General features: G+C 32.8%; 1 protein-coding gene across 3 annotated transcripts in view; it reads left to right on the top strand.

Moving 5' to 3' along the window:
* Positions 1–14,280, top strand: part of PPP1R12A (protein phosphatase 1, regulatory subunit 12A) — a 99,937-nt gene that overhangs the window by 73,388 nt on the left and 12,269 nt on the right. For 2 of the 3 annotated variants that reach the window (XM_011981399.1, XM_011981397.1), the window contains 8 exons: positions 585–675; positions 1,720–1,920; positions 2,165–2,330; positions 3,370–3,491; positions 5,531–5,596; positions 9,498–9,514; positions 11,223–11,358; positions 13,555–13,659. In XM_011981399.1, coding sequence (XP_011836789.1) covers positions 585–675; positions 1,720–1,920; positions 2,165–2,330; positions 3,370–3,491; positions 5,531–5,596; positions 9,498–9,514; positions 11,223–11,358; positions 13,555–13,659 — 904 coding nt within the window. The remainder of the gene's footprint in view (positions 1–584; positions 676–1,719; positions 1,921–2,164; positions 2,331–3,369; positions 3,492–5,530; positions 5,597–9,497; positions 9,515–11,222; positions 11,359–13,554; positions 13,660–14,280) is intronic. The other variant, XM_011981398.1, reaches the window with a different exon arrangement.

Genomic DNA, 14,280 nt, shown 5'->3' with positions numbered 1-14,280 from the left:
GTCTCAAAAAAAAAAAAAAAAAAAAAAAGATTTAGAAACGAATTTGATACCTGTCTTCCAATGTTTGAAAATACTGTAGGTAGAGAAGAAATTAAAGCCCCTTTTAGTAGGTCATTAAATAAGATGCTTAGATTACCACTTTTGGGGGATGTTTTCAGGGCTGGAGAAGAGGATCTTCCTTGGTTAAAAACAGACAAAAAATTTACTCCTTATCCATTCTGGTTAATTGGGCTAAATGAAATCTTTCTATTTCTTTCAGTAGAGCTAAAATTTTTAATCTTCAGTTCTCTAAATCCTTTTTAAAAATGTAGTTTCATCTTTAAATTAAATTACATTATTTTTTTAAATGTAGTTAGGAAGTTAAAATGTGATATTAAAATATAATTATTAAAATATAACTAGTTCCAATCTAAAAAGAAATTATCGGATTGCATTATTGAATTTCAAAGACCATTTTCTGAAGACTTTTCCTTAAAACTTATTAAAATACTAAACCTGTATGTTTTATTCATATACATTGATAGATATTTACATTCACAGTTATTGCATTTACAACTAACGGTTTTTTTAATCTATTACTGTAGATCATACCTCACTCCTGTTAGGGATGAAGAGTCTGAATCCCAAAGAAAAGCAAGATCTAGACAAGCAAGACAATCTAGAAGATCAACACAGGTATAGTTAATGTAATTAATATATAAAACTTACATAAGTAGCATATAAAACATATATACAGACACACACGTTAAACAAGTTACCTTTCTCTTTTTCACTTTGTTGTGAAAATATTGATGTTAGTATATAGTGTGAGTAAATCCTCAAAAGGTAAAGGTTACTCATAGCCTTTTGTACGGTTACACTGTTACTATTATATTTCATCTAATTAGCGTATGCCTTTGTGTCTTTTTGAGTATTTTATCCTTATTCCTAATACAGTGTGTGGCACAGAGTATTTGGTTAGAATAATCATATATGATGTCTAATAACTATTTAAAAGTTCTATGAATATTTGGAAGTTGTGGGCAGAGAATAGGGTCTTATATTAGGTATATTAAACAGCTAATGTGCAAGTATTAAAAAAATGTCATTCAGGCTGGTGATCTCCTTACCTCCATTTTGCCATTCTAATTATGCTATATATGATGCATACTTTTGTGTCTTTCTACTTTTCCACAGTTAGGAAGGTCCACAGTCCAGATTCAGCTGTCTGTCCTTACCATTACTTAGCTTTCAAGCTGAACTATTTGCTAGGGCCTTAATATACTTTTTCTGCCTATACTTTTCACTTCTTGAAATCTAAACCTGTTCTTCAAGGTCAAATCTTGAAAAATTTATTGAAATCTCTTTTAAGCCTTAGCAATTGTTGTGCATGTATATATAGATATATATATACACATATATATACACACACAGAGAGACATATATAAACATAAATATTTATAATATAATATGCAAACAGTATATATATTGGCTATTCTTCCCTACTTTGAGCTTGTGGGGAACATTTATATGCATAGAGTATCCAGTACCTATCATTGTGCTTGCTAATGGTGATTCTTCATAGAATGAATGTAACTTGCTGTTTCCATTTGCAAACCAATCCTAAACATGCATATTTGACTTTTAATGCATTTGTATGTGATATATGTATTTCTAAAATATCCCTTTGAACAAGCTTTAATGCATCTCATAATTATATTGATCTTTTTGTGTGTGCAGGGAGTGACATTAACTGATCTTCAAGAAGCTGAGAAAACCATAGGAAGAAGTCGTTCTACCCGAACCAGAGAACAAGAAAATGAAGAAAAAGAAAAAGAGGAAAAAGAAAAACAAGATAAAGAGAAACAAGAAGAAAAGAAGGAGTCAGAAACATCTAGAGAAGACGAATATAAACAAAAATACTCCAGAACGTATGATGAGGTAACAGTATATCAAAAACACATTTAAGTCAAATGGTATGAATAGTCCTTATGATCCTCAACATACAAGAGATTTATATACCAACAAACCATATACAAAATACTGTAAAGGATTTTAGCTGGAAATTTGAATTACTTTGGCATGATTAGAACACTACTTTTTCCTTGAAATGAAGTTTTAAGTATTTTATATGTTTTTAATTGTGTTTAGTGTTTCAAGTGGTTTTGATCTTAATGTTTCACAGACTTACCAGCGTTATAGGCCAGTATCAACTTCAAGTTCAGCCACTCCATCCTCTTCACTTTCTACTATGAGCAGTTCACTCTATGCTTCAAGTCAACTAAACAGGCCAAATAGTCTTGTAGGCATAACTTCTTACTCCAGAGGAATAACAAAAGAAAATGAAAGAGGTAAGAATAGCAAATTTTGAAAACACTTTGCTTTCTTCATATAATCCCTTGGATTAGGGTTTCCTAAATAGTAATTCAACAGAAAAGGAACAGCATCCTAACTTGTGATTCATTGAACCTAAACAGAAAGAATATGAAGGTTGAGAATGAGAAAAGTAGAAAACAGAAATAGAAAATAATATGGCCTGCAGTTGATATTAATATTTTTATAACCTAATATTTCACAAAAATCTTCATGTCCACCTGCAAAGAAAAGTTAATATAGAACTGGTGGGTGACTATTTCTAGAAGCAATTTATTACTGTAGTACTTTTCAGATGCTTCAAGCTATTTCTTGTCTACTGTGTAGATCATATCATTTAAATAGTTTTTGTGAAATTGTTGTAAACTGAAATTACTAAATACATGTAATGATCTCACTAAAACACATTTTTTATGCTTATTTCTTGAAAAATACATTTCTCTCAACTATATATTGGCATATTGATACTCATTATTACCATTTCCTATTATTTTATATAAACTTCTATTTAAATTCTGAGTAATTCCTACTTTAAACCAGAGATAAGTACTAAATAAAATTACTTTTAATTATAGGCATTTTATATTTGAAAGCCTAAATCTTACAGTATTAGTCATGATAATATCAGTAATAATGTAGAATAAACACCAGAAAATAAAGTTTATTCCCAATTTCCAGCTATATAGTTTCTTATATTGATCATTGAGATATTTCAGTTCTTTAAACTGCTATATGTGAGGCCTGCATCGTGTTTGTAAAAATGTTGAACCAACATTTAATATTAGAGATACTCACTTCAAACTTAAGATTTTTGTCATTTCTTGAAAAGTTGACAGATCTGGCAACAGTGGATCTGTATTCTCAACAATTGGCTGGAGCTAAGCAGTAGCAGCTGCCTATCATCTTCCTTTCCCCTGGATAGTCCCCTGGCCCATTTTACCCATTGTTTTTACAATTACCTTGCAAAATATTGTCAAGATATATTGCTATATTATGGTTTATTGCAATCCTTAACAGAGGGAGAAAAAAGAGAAGAGGAAAAAGAAGGAGAAGATAAATCACAATCTAAATCAATTAGAGAACGACGGCGACCAAGAGAGAAAAGAAGATCTACAGGAGTTTCATTTTGGACACAAGATGTGAGAATCTATTAAAATACATTATTTGATAGTATTCTGGTTTTTTTTTGTTTTGTTTTGTTTTTGTTGTTTTTTTTTTTGATACGGAGTCTTTCTCTGTCACCCCGGCCGGCGTGCAGTTGCGCAATCTTGGCTCACTGCAAGCTCTGCCTCCCGGATTCACGCCATTCTCCTGCCTCAGCCTCCCAAGTAGCTGGGACTACAGGTGTACCCCACCACACCTGGCTAATTTTTTGTATTTTTTAGTAGAGGCGGGGTTTCACTGTGTTAGCCAGGATGGTCTCGATCTCCTGACCTTATGATCTGCCCACCTCGGCCTCCCAAAGTGCTGGGATTACAGGCGTGAGCCACCGCACCCAGCAGTGGTATTCTTAATGTGTCCAAAAGTACATACTAATAATTTCTTATATGCCTTAGATTATATATTCCTTAAATCATCACAGTGTTTTCTGAGTTGAGTTGTTCAATGAGAAAAATTATTTTTAAGGATAGTTAACTACTTAGATTGTTGGTACTACTTAAAAGGAGTAGTTCTGACCTAATTATGGAATAGAAATAATAATGTCTGAAGGTCAGAGTGCGGTATTGATTATTTTATAATAGCTAAACTGCTCCTTTACTTGTAAAAACATCTTTTAAGAATATCTAAGGAGTCTATTTAAATTTCATTTTCATAAATATCATTATAAGATCTACATTACAGATTACTTCCATCTCAAGGCATGCTAAATAGAAACAGTGCTTTGTTTATCAAATTACAACAGTCTTGTAAAAATTAGTGTTTTTTTCCTGATCCTTGAATGTAGGCCTGACACTGCTATTCATTGATTTTGTGTCCATTTTCTAAAAAATAAACCTTTTATTGAAGTATGGCATGTTCAGAAATATAACTCATACATGTATAGCTTAATGAATTAGCACAATGGGAGCATATCTATGTAATCACCACTCAGAATGATGAATAAAAGCAGCAGTGTAGATTGCCCCCATGTTCTCCCTCTCAATCCCTATTATCCTCATTTTCAAAGTTAGCTAGTATCCTGATTTCTAACACCGTAGTTAACTATGCCTGTTTTTGAAGAGCATATGACTAGAACTATAAATTTTATAACTCAGTGTTATGTTTATAAGATATATCTGTGCTATTGTATGTAGCAGTACATTTACTTCTATTGTTATAAAAATACTTCTTAAAGAAAATTTCTATCCATTCTTTCACTGAAAACATGGAATCAGCTGTCTTCCTGTTAAACTGACCCATCTCTCACTGTATGTTCCTCTTTATCTCTTAATATTATATCTTACCTTAAATTCCGCTTTTTTGAAAAGCTTTCTTTGATTATCTTTGTATAATACATATTTTCCATTATTTTCAATTTATTTGTGTTTTTTTTAATAAACAACATATTTAGGTCAACTTTTTTCTGAACATTTTTTTAATTACAGTGTTTTAGTCCATTTTCATTTTACTTAATTACTAATTAATTAATTAAATGTACCGCAAATAACATTGTCATATGCAGCTTAAAATATATAAAGAGCTAAGGCATATGAAAACAATAGCACAAAGATATGGGAAAGTATTAAATGGAGTTCAAGAGTTTTAATATCTTTGCATTGTCCATGCTGTGGACAAAATATATATTCGACTTGATGAATCAAGAGTGCATATGTCTATTTTAAAAAGTTTAAAAAGAGAAGGAAAATCATACATAAATGACAAAGGAAGAACAGATGAGGAAATCAAAAAATAGTTTTCTATTTTTCTTTTGATTTTTAATATAGAAAAGTTAAACATATACTTTATAGAAGTAACAGAATAGTGTGAGGAGCCCTACCCCAAGTATTCATTTTTTCAGTTAAATTCCCACCCTATCCCCCAACTCCCATATTATTTAGAAGAAAATCCTAGACATCTTATTTTATCTACAAATGTCTCAATGTATATTCTGAGAGAGGACTCCCAAAAATTATTTTAAAAAATAATTTTTGAAATTATTAGTAAAATTTCCTACAATAAATTGGCAATCTATTTTTAGAGTGATGAAAATGAACAAGAACAACAATCAGACACAGAAGAGGGATCCAATAAGAAAGAAACTCAGGTAAATACCATTACTTTTTGTATTGAGAAGTATTCATATTTTTTAATAATCCTTTTAAATTGTGTTTTATTATATTTATTCATGCAAAACAGTTATTGCATACTCTACCTACATGCCGGGTATGCAGTATCAGTGTTTGCCTGGGGATCAGGATTAAAAGGACTGGGAAGGGTCACAAAATAATGTTTTGGAGGTGATGAAAATGTTCTGGGTCTTGATCCTAGTGGTGGTTTTGTGGATATACAGAACTGCCAAAACTCACCAAATTGTACACTCTAAGTGCATGTAATTTATTGTATGTCATTTAACCTTCGGCGTTAAAAGAAAAAGCAGAAAAAGAAATAGTACCCTTGGCCAAAGGAAAATATCTAAAGGCTACTCAGAAGTAGTAGAAATCCGAAAGTAGTAGGCTCAGATTTTATTTCTGTAGATTTTATTTCAAAATTATGTTCTGGAGAAGATAGGCATCTTTTAACTTTCTTTTACATATATTTAGAAATTTAGAGTCTCCAACAGATTTTTATGTTTAGAATCTAAAAGACATTTTTTTCCTCTCAGTACTGATGAAGAACCTAAAGCAAGTTTGAATGACAAGGCTGCATAGCCAGCAAGGGTTGAAAGTTCCCCCACCCGCTTCCTGATTGTTTGGCTGTGCAGAAAGCTAAAAAATATTTAAAATATTTCTATTCGTATGAGGATAGAGCTGAACAACACGAGTTAGTTCTAAACCTGGCATTGTTTAGCCTGAAATAGCATTCTGGTCATATTAATATTATTTTACTCATTTTGAGTTGAAGTTCCTTAATAGAGCAAACACATTTCTTTTTAGTCAGCAAGGATCTACAGTAACAGGAAGTGAACAAAAGTAGGTTGCCTTTGCTAGGTAACTGTGAACATTATTTTAGGGCCAAGTTTGCCTATTTCCACCCCAAAATTTTATTTTATCTTTAGGTGGCCAGACATTGAGGAGTGAATTGGTTCTGAGGTTACATTATTTGCAGACCTAAAGCTTTAACTGTTACCTAAACTATTTGCTTGTCAGTTATCAGAACTCCCCAATTTACCTATGTCCCTTCTTTATTATATTCTATCAACTTACCCATCATCTTCCTTTCCCAGTAGTACCCTGTAAATTCTCATCTTTCCATGAAAAACAATGGACAGGTAAACAAGAGGGGAGGAAATTAGTAAACCTTCCCTGTCTGACACCTCTCATTGCCTTATCATGCAGACTCCAACCCCCACCAAGCTGGAGTGGAAGGGAGATTATCTAGCTTTTAAAGTTGTAATTTTGAAGCATATTGATGTATGTTGTATTTAGTTTTACTGTTAAAATTATATGTGAGATACGTTAAGATGAAGAGGAACATTGTTTCTAAAAAGAAAAGTTTTTTTATTTTCAATTTAAGTGTTTTTTGTTTACTTTAAATAGATCTATATTTATTTATCTGTTATTCGTTACTTATAACTAAAAGAACTCCAACCTATTTAATAGAACAATCTATTTGTTGTAACTCCAAATAGGTTGGAGTTCTTTTAGTTATAAGTAATGAATAACATATAAATAAATGTAACAAATATAAATAACAATATGAAACCTAAGTCAAACTGGATTAAACAAAGAAAATGTACTCCAGTTATATTCTGCAGTCCTTTGTGTCAGCTTCATCCTCAGGCTGATTTATCTCATAGGGATGAGATTATAGTTGGCTTAGGATAGACAGGGCCTGTCACTGAACTGTTGCAGCCATTTTGCTACCAACATGGGCTACATGTCATCTTACCTAAACCTAGTAACTGCTACACCATCAGAAAAAGGAAGAATGGATGTAGATAAATAAATAAGATGCAATGTATGTGTGTAGATCAATATTTTCTATATTCACATAGATGTTATGTATCCAGAAAAGGTTGGTTAGATAACAGTGGTTATCTAGAGAATGGAGGGATGAGAAATTACACAGGAACTTTGTATACCATTATATGAACTTACAATACCATAGTCAGAAAGATATTTCTGAATATCATTCTATATGTTTTAATCTTTTTTATCTTTAAAAGCATATTTTTACTTTGGAAAATTAATCTTAAAATTTGGGGAACAAGGGCATTATGCTAAATGAAATAAGCAAGTTACAAAAAGACAAGAACTATGTGATTCCACTTATTTTATTTGGGTATCATAGAAACAGAAAGTAGAACCATTGTTGTGAGAGCTAGGAAGAGGAGGACAAAGGAAATTGTTCAATGGATATAGAGTTTTATTTTTACAAGATGAAAAAATTCTAGAGATCTTTTGCACAACAATATGAATATAATTAAAAATACTGAACTATATACTCTTAAAAAACAGTTTACATAGTAAATTTTACAATATGTGGTTTTTACCACAATTCTTAAAAGTTTTTAAATGATAGGCCGGGCATGGTGGCTCACGCCTATAATCCCAACACTCTGGGAGGCTGAGGTGGGAGGGTTGCTTGAGCCCAGGAGTTGAAGACCAACTTGGGCAACATAGGAGACCCTATCTCAACAGTAAATTTAAGAAATTAGTCGGATGTGGTGTTGCATGCGTGTAATCCCAGCTAACTGGGAGGCTGAGGCAGAAGGATCACTTGGGCCAGGAAGTCAAGGCTGTAGTGAGCTGTGATCATATCACTGCACTCCAGCCTAGGAAACAGAGTGACACCTCATGTCAAAAACAGTAATAATAATCAGCGATAACACCATGATTTTTAAAGACAAACGGAATTTGAGTGATTTCTGTGACTAGACTTTCTATTTTTAAAATTTAAATCAGTGAATGTAAGTGCAAACTATAAGGTGAGATGTATTATTTTTGTTTGATATGTAGACATTTTAGTTCATGAATAGCCATTTTACTGAATTTGAATATGTTGAAAATTGAAATTTATTCTTTAAAATTGTTAGTTGTTGTAAAACCGAAGAGTAAATCAATAAAATAAAACATTACTTTAAAAAACAATGGAAGGAGCAAAGTTAAAATTGGTTTTGCAGAGGAAATTTACATAGACTTTAGTAAAACATTTTTAGTCCAAAATAGGCTTAACAATCCCAAAAGTAACCTAGTAATTTTACAGTATCTCCAAAGATAAATATAATGGGAAATCACTAATATTTAAATTAAGAAGTTTAACTAACCATTCTGTATAGTTAAATTATAGAATCAGTGAGTATTTCAATAGAAGTAGAAAAGGCTAAATTTGACTACTGAAAAAGACTACTTTGGCCCCCAGTAAGAGTGTTTTACCCTATTAATCTTTTCACCATTTAAATAAGACTTTCTGGAACTTGAGTGTAGCATACCACTTGCTTGAGAAAATTAAATTTCCTATCACCTAACTGCTAACCTTAAAGGTATATAGCTGGATTTCCAGAAAGTAAATTTTAAACAAAATATGTATATACTGTTATGTATAAAGTACCTTAGGTGTTCATTTGTTTGCTTCTCATTGCCTCAGAAACAAAAATGAGTAAAATGACTGCTTTGAGATATCATAGTAAACTCAACATTTCTTAATGTAAATATATTACTTCCTCCTGCTCAGTGGGTATATGTAATAGATATCTTTCTTAGTCTCTTTTTTTATTTTAATTAAAAAATATTGTAAGTGGTCATTGTAGGAAGTCACAGGAGATACCCATAAATTGCCACATGTAATTGCATGATGATATGCCTTTGAAAATATACAGAGACTCTGTATTCTAGAACCTCTTTCTAAAACAACCTCAGTAAAATTAAAACACATGTAGAAAACAGATGTTAGTTTAATAGTTTGAAAATGTTATTGATACTACATTAAATTTACTTAATCAGAGGTTAATAGTTTAATGAAAACATAAAAATTTAGTATGCCTATGTTTTTCTCTTTCTTTCTAGACGGATTCCATTTCTAGGTATGTTTTATTTATTTTTTAATTGACTTTTTTCTTATTTTTATCTTTGTTAAAAATGTTTTGCTAGGAATCTATGGATTTTGTAAGTTTATAGAATTATTTGATGATAAAAAAATTACAGAAATTTTGATGGCCTTATCATTGTTACTAGCTTTCTTTGTTAAAGGCTTTACTTCTAGATCACTAGTCAAAGCAAGTGAGATTTTTTCCCAAATCTCTACAACAGAGGTATTCCAAAGTTTCTTAGGTTAGTTCAACTATCTCATTATTAACATCAGGGACTGATAAAACCCACACTTGGCCAGAAATATATTTGATTAAGTATTCAGAATCTTCTCTTATGTAGTCCTGCTTTAGACAAAAGAGAACCAATGAAGACACTTTAAAAAATGTCATCTAGCTCAAGCCTATAATCCTAGCACTTGGGGAGGCTGAGGCAGGAGCATCGCTTGAGTCCAGGAGTTGAAGACCAGAGTGGACAACATCAAGACTCCATCTCCACCAAAAAAAAAAAAAAAATTTTTTTTTCTTAATTATCCAGGCATGCCTATATGCTCCTCTATTCCTAACTACTGGGGAGGCTGAGTCAGAAGTATCACTTGAGCCCCTAGGAGTTCAAGGTTATAGTGAGCTATGATTGTGCCAGTGCACTCCAGCCTGTACTCCTCACTGGACACAGTGAGACGCTGTGTCTTTAAAAAAACAAAACAAAACAAAACAAAAAGTGTCACCTAATTCAAAATTATCCATTTTTTCAGAGAACCTCCACTCTATCCTTGATTTTGATGTCCATTCCATTTCTCTTATCATTGTTAACCACAGCCCTGTAAGACCAATAATAAATTTCTGTCTGCTGATGATTCTATTGAATTGAAATGCAGAGCCAATGGCATCTGTCAGAAAAGGTAATCTGAATTTCAGAACCAGATAATAAGAGAATTCTCCTTTACCAATAAGATTTGTTTTTCCTGTTTAGGACAAAGCCATTACCTGTCACTTTGGATATACTTTATTTCATCAAATCTAAGACATTAGTCATTTTTAGAACACCATTGTGTTACCTACTACTAAAAAAAGGAAAGGTGCTACCAATTAAACTAGAATGCATCGTCAATTGTAAGCCATTTTCTGGTTTTGGAAATATTAAAATGTGGGAGGAAACGTACAATTTAGAATATTAATCATATGAAACCAGTTTTGGCTTTTAAACATGGAAATGTTGACTCTCTTCCTCAATTAATGGAAATTAGTAGTATTAAAAAATAGCTGGGTGCAGTGGCTCATTCCAGTAGTGTCCCAACACTTTGGGAGGCTGAGGCATGTGAATTGCTTGAGCCCAGGAGTTCAAGACCAGCCTGGGCAACATGTTGAAACCCTATCTGTACCAAAAGTACAGAATTAGGCATGGTGGCATGTGCCTGTAGTCCCAGCAACCCAGGGGGCTGAGGTAGAAGAATCACTTGAGCCCGAGAAGTCAAGTGCAGTGAGCTGAGATCATGCCACTGCACTCCAGCCTGGCAGCAGAGTGAGACTCTATCTCAAAAAATAAAATAACTTCCCACTTATTATATATCACAAAAATTAATCAGATAACAGAGGGAGACTGTGACCTACACTTTTGAACTGTCAAGTTATATGTGTACTAGGATGTATGTTAATATAAGTTGTAAAAGCCTATAACAAGGTTTTTTATTTAAATCTTTTGAAGATATGAAACCAGTTCTACATCAGCTGGTGATCGATATGATTCCTTGCTGGGTCGCTCTGGATCATACAGTTACTTAGAAGAAAGAAAACCTTACAGCAGCAGGCTAGAAAAGGATGACTCAACTGACTTTAAAAAGGTACTTGGGTTATTTAGTTATATTTAATAAAAAAATAAGTTATCTTTTATGTTGAGATACTCATATGCAGATGTTATTTTAAAAACTCATAATGAAATGAGTAAAATAACATTTTCATTTTCAGTTTTCGGCAAGTGATGGTAAGTAGAATGTAAATAGCTGTTTGTTTATTAAAGGGAAGAGAAAATCATCCAAGATGATTTTACATTTAAGTGTCTCAAGTCATTGCTATGATTGAGCTGGAAAGGAGCATTCAGTAAACAGGTGCACACAAGTGTATGCACACTTTGTTTCTTTGTTTGTTACTAGGAAGCAGCCAAACAGAAGATGGCTTTTCCTAAGAGAATATATTGATAGTTTTTCATAGGTAACTGAAAAACTTGGGGCAGCTCAAGTGCTGTTAAGGATTGAAGTAATTAAGAAATAAATCCCAGAAACTCAATAATCTGGGATTCATTTATATATTCATATTTTGTGCTTTATAGTAAACAGAAAGTCTGTTGGAGAAGGAGAAAGCTTATGGCATTTGTACATGTCCCCAGTTATCTGGCAGCTGTTTGAATTAGATACTTTTTTAAAAGCCAAGTTAGGGGAATGGGTGAGGGAGAGAATCATTTTACATTATGAGTAAGATTCATCATTTATTCAATAAAGAATTGAACTGTGCTAAGTAGAGAGATTCTACTAATGGGCAGATGGAGATGAAGATGTTATCTTGCTCTCGTGGGCATCTTCCATGTAGTGGGGGAGAGAGACCTTATTATATAGTCATACTAATGAATGTATAATTAATAATGGAGACAGTTAACCTGAAGTAGAAAAGCAATTTTATAAAAGTATATAACAAAAGAAAGTAGATTGATTTCCTTGGCTGGGCACAGTGGCTCATGCCTGTAATCCCAGCACTTTGGGAGGCGAGGCAGGCAGATCACCTGAAGTCGGGAGTTCGAGACCAGCCAGACCAACATGGAGAAACCCCCTCTCTACTAAAAATACAAAATTACCCAGGGTGTGGTGGCGCATGTCTATAATCCCAGCTACTTAGGAGGCTGAGGCAGGAGAATCACTTGAACCCAAGGAGGCAGAGGTTGCATTGAGCTGAGATCACACCATTGCACTCCAGCCTGGGCAACAAGAGGGAAACTCTATCTCAAAAAAAAAAAAATTTGATTTCCAAAGGAAGTGTGGTTTCAGCCAAACGTGGAAGGATTACTAATAGTTAACTGGCAAAAATGGGAGAGAAAATTATTCCAAATGGAGTGGAACTACACGCACATAGACCTGGTGGGGGGAGAATACATGATGCATTGGAATAATTAAATTTTAATTATGGCTAGTAGGGGGAAGAAATATTTATTTGAGGCAGCAGTTGTGTAGGCTGAGACCGGATAATGCAGTGCCTTATAGGCCACTGTAAGATTTTGTGTATGCTAAGAACATCGGGAAGCCATTCAAGAGTTTTTAATTTGTGGGTGGAAATGGAATGGTTGGCCTATGAAAATGACGAGATTTTCATTTTGAAAAGTTAATTTTAGCTCCTATATACAAAACAGATTAGAGAGCGATCAGGGAATTAGAATAGTTTAGATAAGAGATGATCATAGCCAGAATTATGGTGGAAGTAGTAAAGCAGGGGTGAGGAAGAAGCAGTGTTAAGAAAGACAAAAAGCATTAGAAAAGGGGAAGGTCTTGGATCTTATCCCGGATTTGAAATATTTCAGGAAATACGTCATTTGCCTTTTAACTTTACTATAAGCAATATAGAAGTATAATGATAAATACAGCTGGTACTCCATCTCATTTCTGGGAATTCAAGAGAGAGTGATGGGCAGAAAATCTCACGGACTCCAAATAAAGATCACAGTGACTCCTTAGCCCTAGCTGCAGTTGCTGTGCAGGTATGTGGTCCCTCTTTATCAGATGACTGAATCTTTTTTAAGATAACCTGAAAAGTCCGATTTTTCTGTCAAGTCTTGATTTTTGAATGCTGGAACTAATTTTAAGACTTTATATGGGACAAACACACTTACATAACCAACAGTCTGTACTTTGCAACCATGAAGGATTTTTTAAATGTATCTTTCATAGCTCATATGCTACATTAAGCTGTTTTAATATTGCAAAGTAATCAATGAGAAATTTTAAAGTAATAGGAGAGCAGAAAAGTAATTTGTTCTTTTACCCTAATTTTTATAGCTTTATGAACAAATTCTAGCTGAAAATGAAAAGCTGAAGGCACAGCTACATGATACAAATATGGAACTAACAGATCTTAAATTACAGTTGGAAAAGGCCACCCAGGTTTGTATCCTTTTCTTTTTGTTACTCTCAAGGTAATGGTTGTGATTTATTCCATCTAAAAATGGTATTAAAATTTTTTCTAATACTCTAAATAGAAGTTTGATAATTGATAATAGAAGATAATGCTGTTTTTAGATTATTTACTTTTTCTGAAGTAAATTTAAAAAATAGTCTTACAGTCAAAAGTCAACATATAAAAGCTTTTTAATACCAATGTTGTGGTATGTCAAGGTTTTAAATGTTTATTTCCAGAATACCAAATGTAGCAAGGCATTAAAACATTAAAAGCATCTATACAGAATCATCTTATAGCCATATAAAAATTTTTATAAAAATTTTTATTTACTACAAATATTTTCTGTTTGTTCAAGTAAAGATTATTTTATATTGTAGTGCTGGAAGAAGGTAATTTTAATCATAGCTCCTTTTGTAAGTTCCTTCTATGCAGCAGCCTAGAGAAGATAAATTTGAACAATAAAATTGGGATAGCCAAGCAAAACTCACAACCTTGTACATATGATCTGGCAATTGTTTCCCAAGCCACTTTTCCATTTCCATGGAACATTAGTTCTGGGAAATAGGAATAGGTACATCTTCTCCTCGTTTCCCTCCTTTCAGAAA

This window comes from Mandrillus leucophaeus, unplaced genomic scaffold, assembly GCF_000951045.1.
Source record: "Mandrillus leucophaeus isolate KB7577 unplaced genomic scaffold, Mleu.le_1.0 Scaffold225, whole genome shotgun sequence".
In the NCBI taxonomy this organism is placed as follows: domain Eukaryota; kingdom Metazoa; phylum Chordata; class Mammalia; order Primates; family Cercopithecidae; genus Mandrillus; species Mandrillus leucophaeus.
Note: the sequence above shows the minus strand (reverse complement) of the source record. Positions and strands in the feature narration are given on the sequence as shown.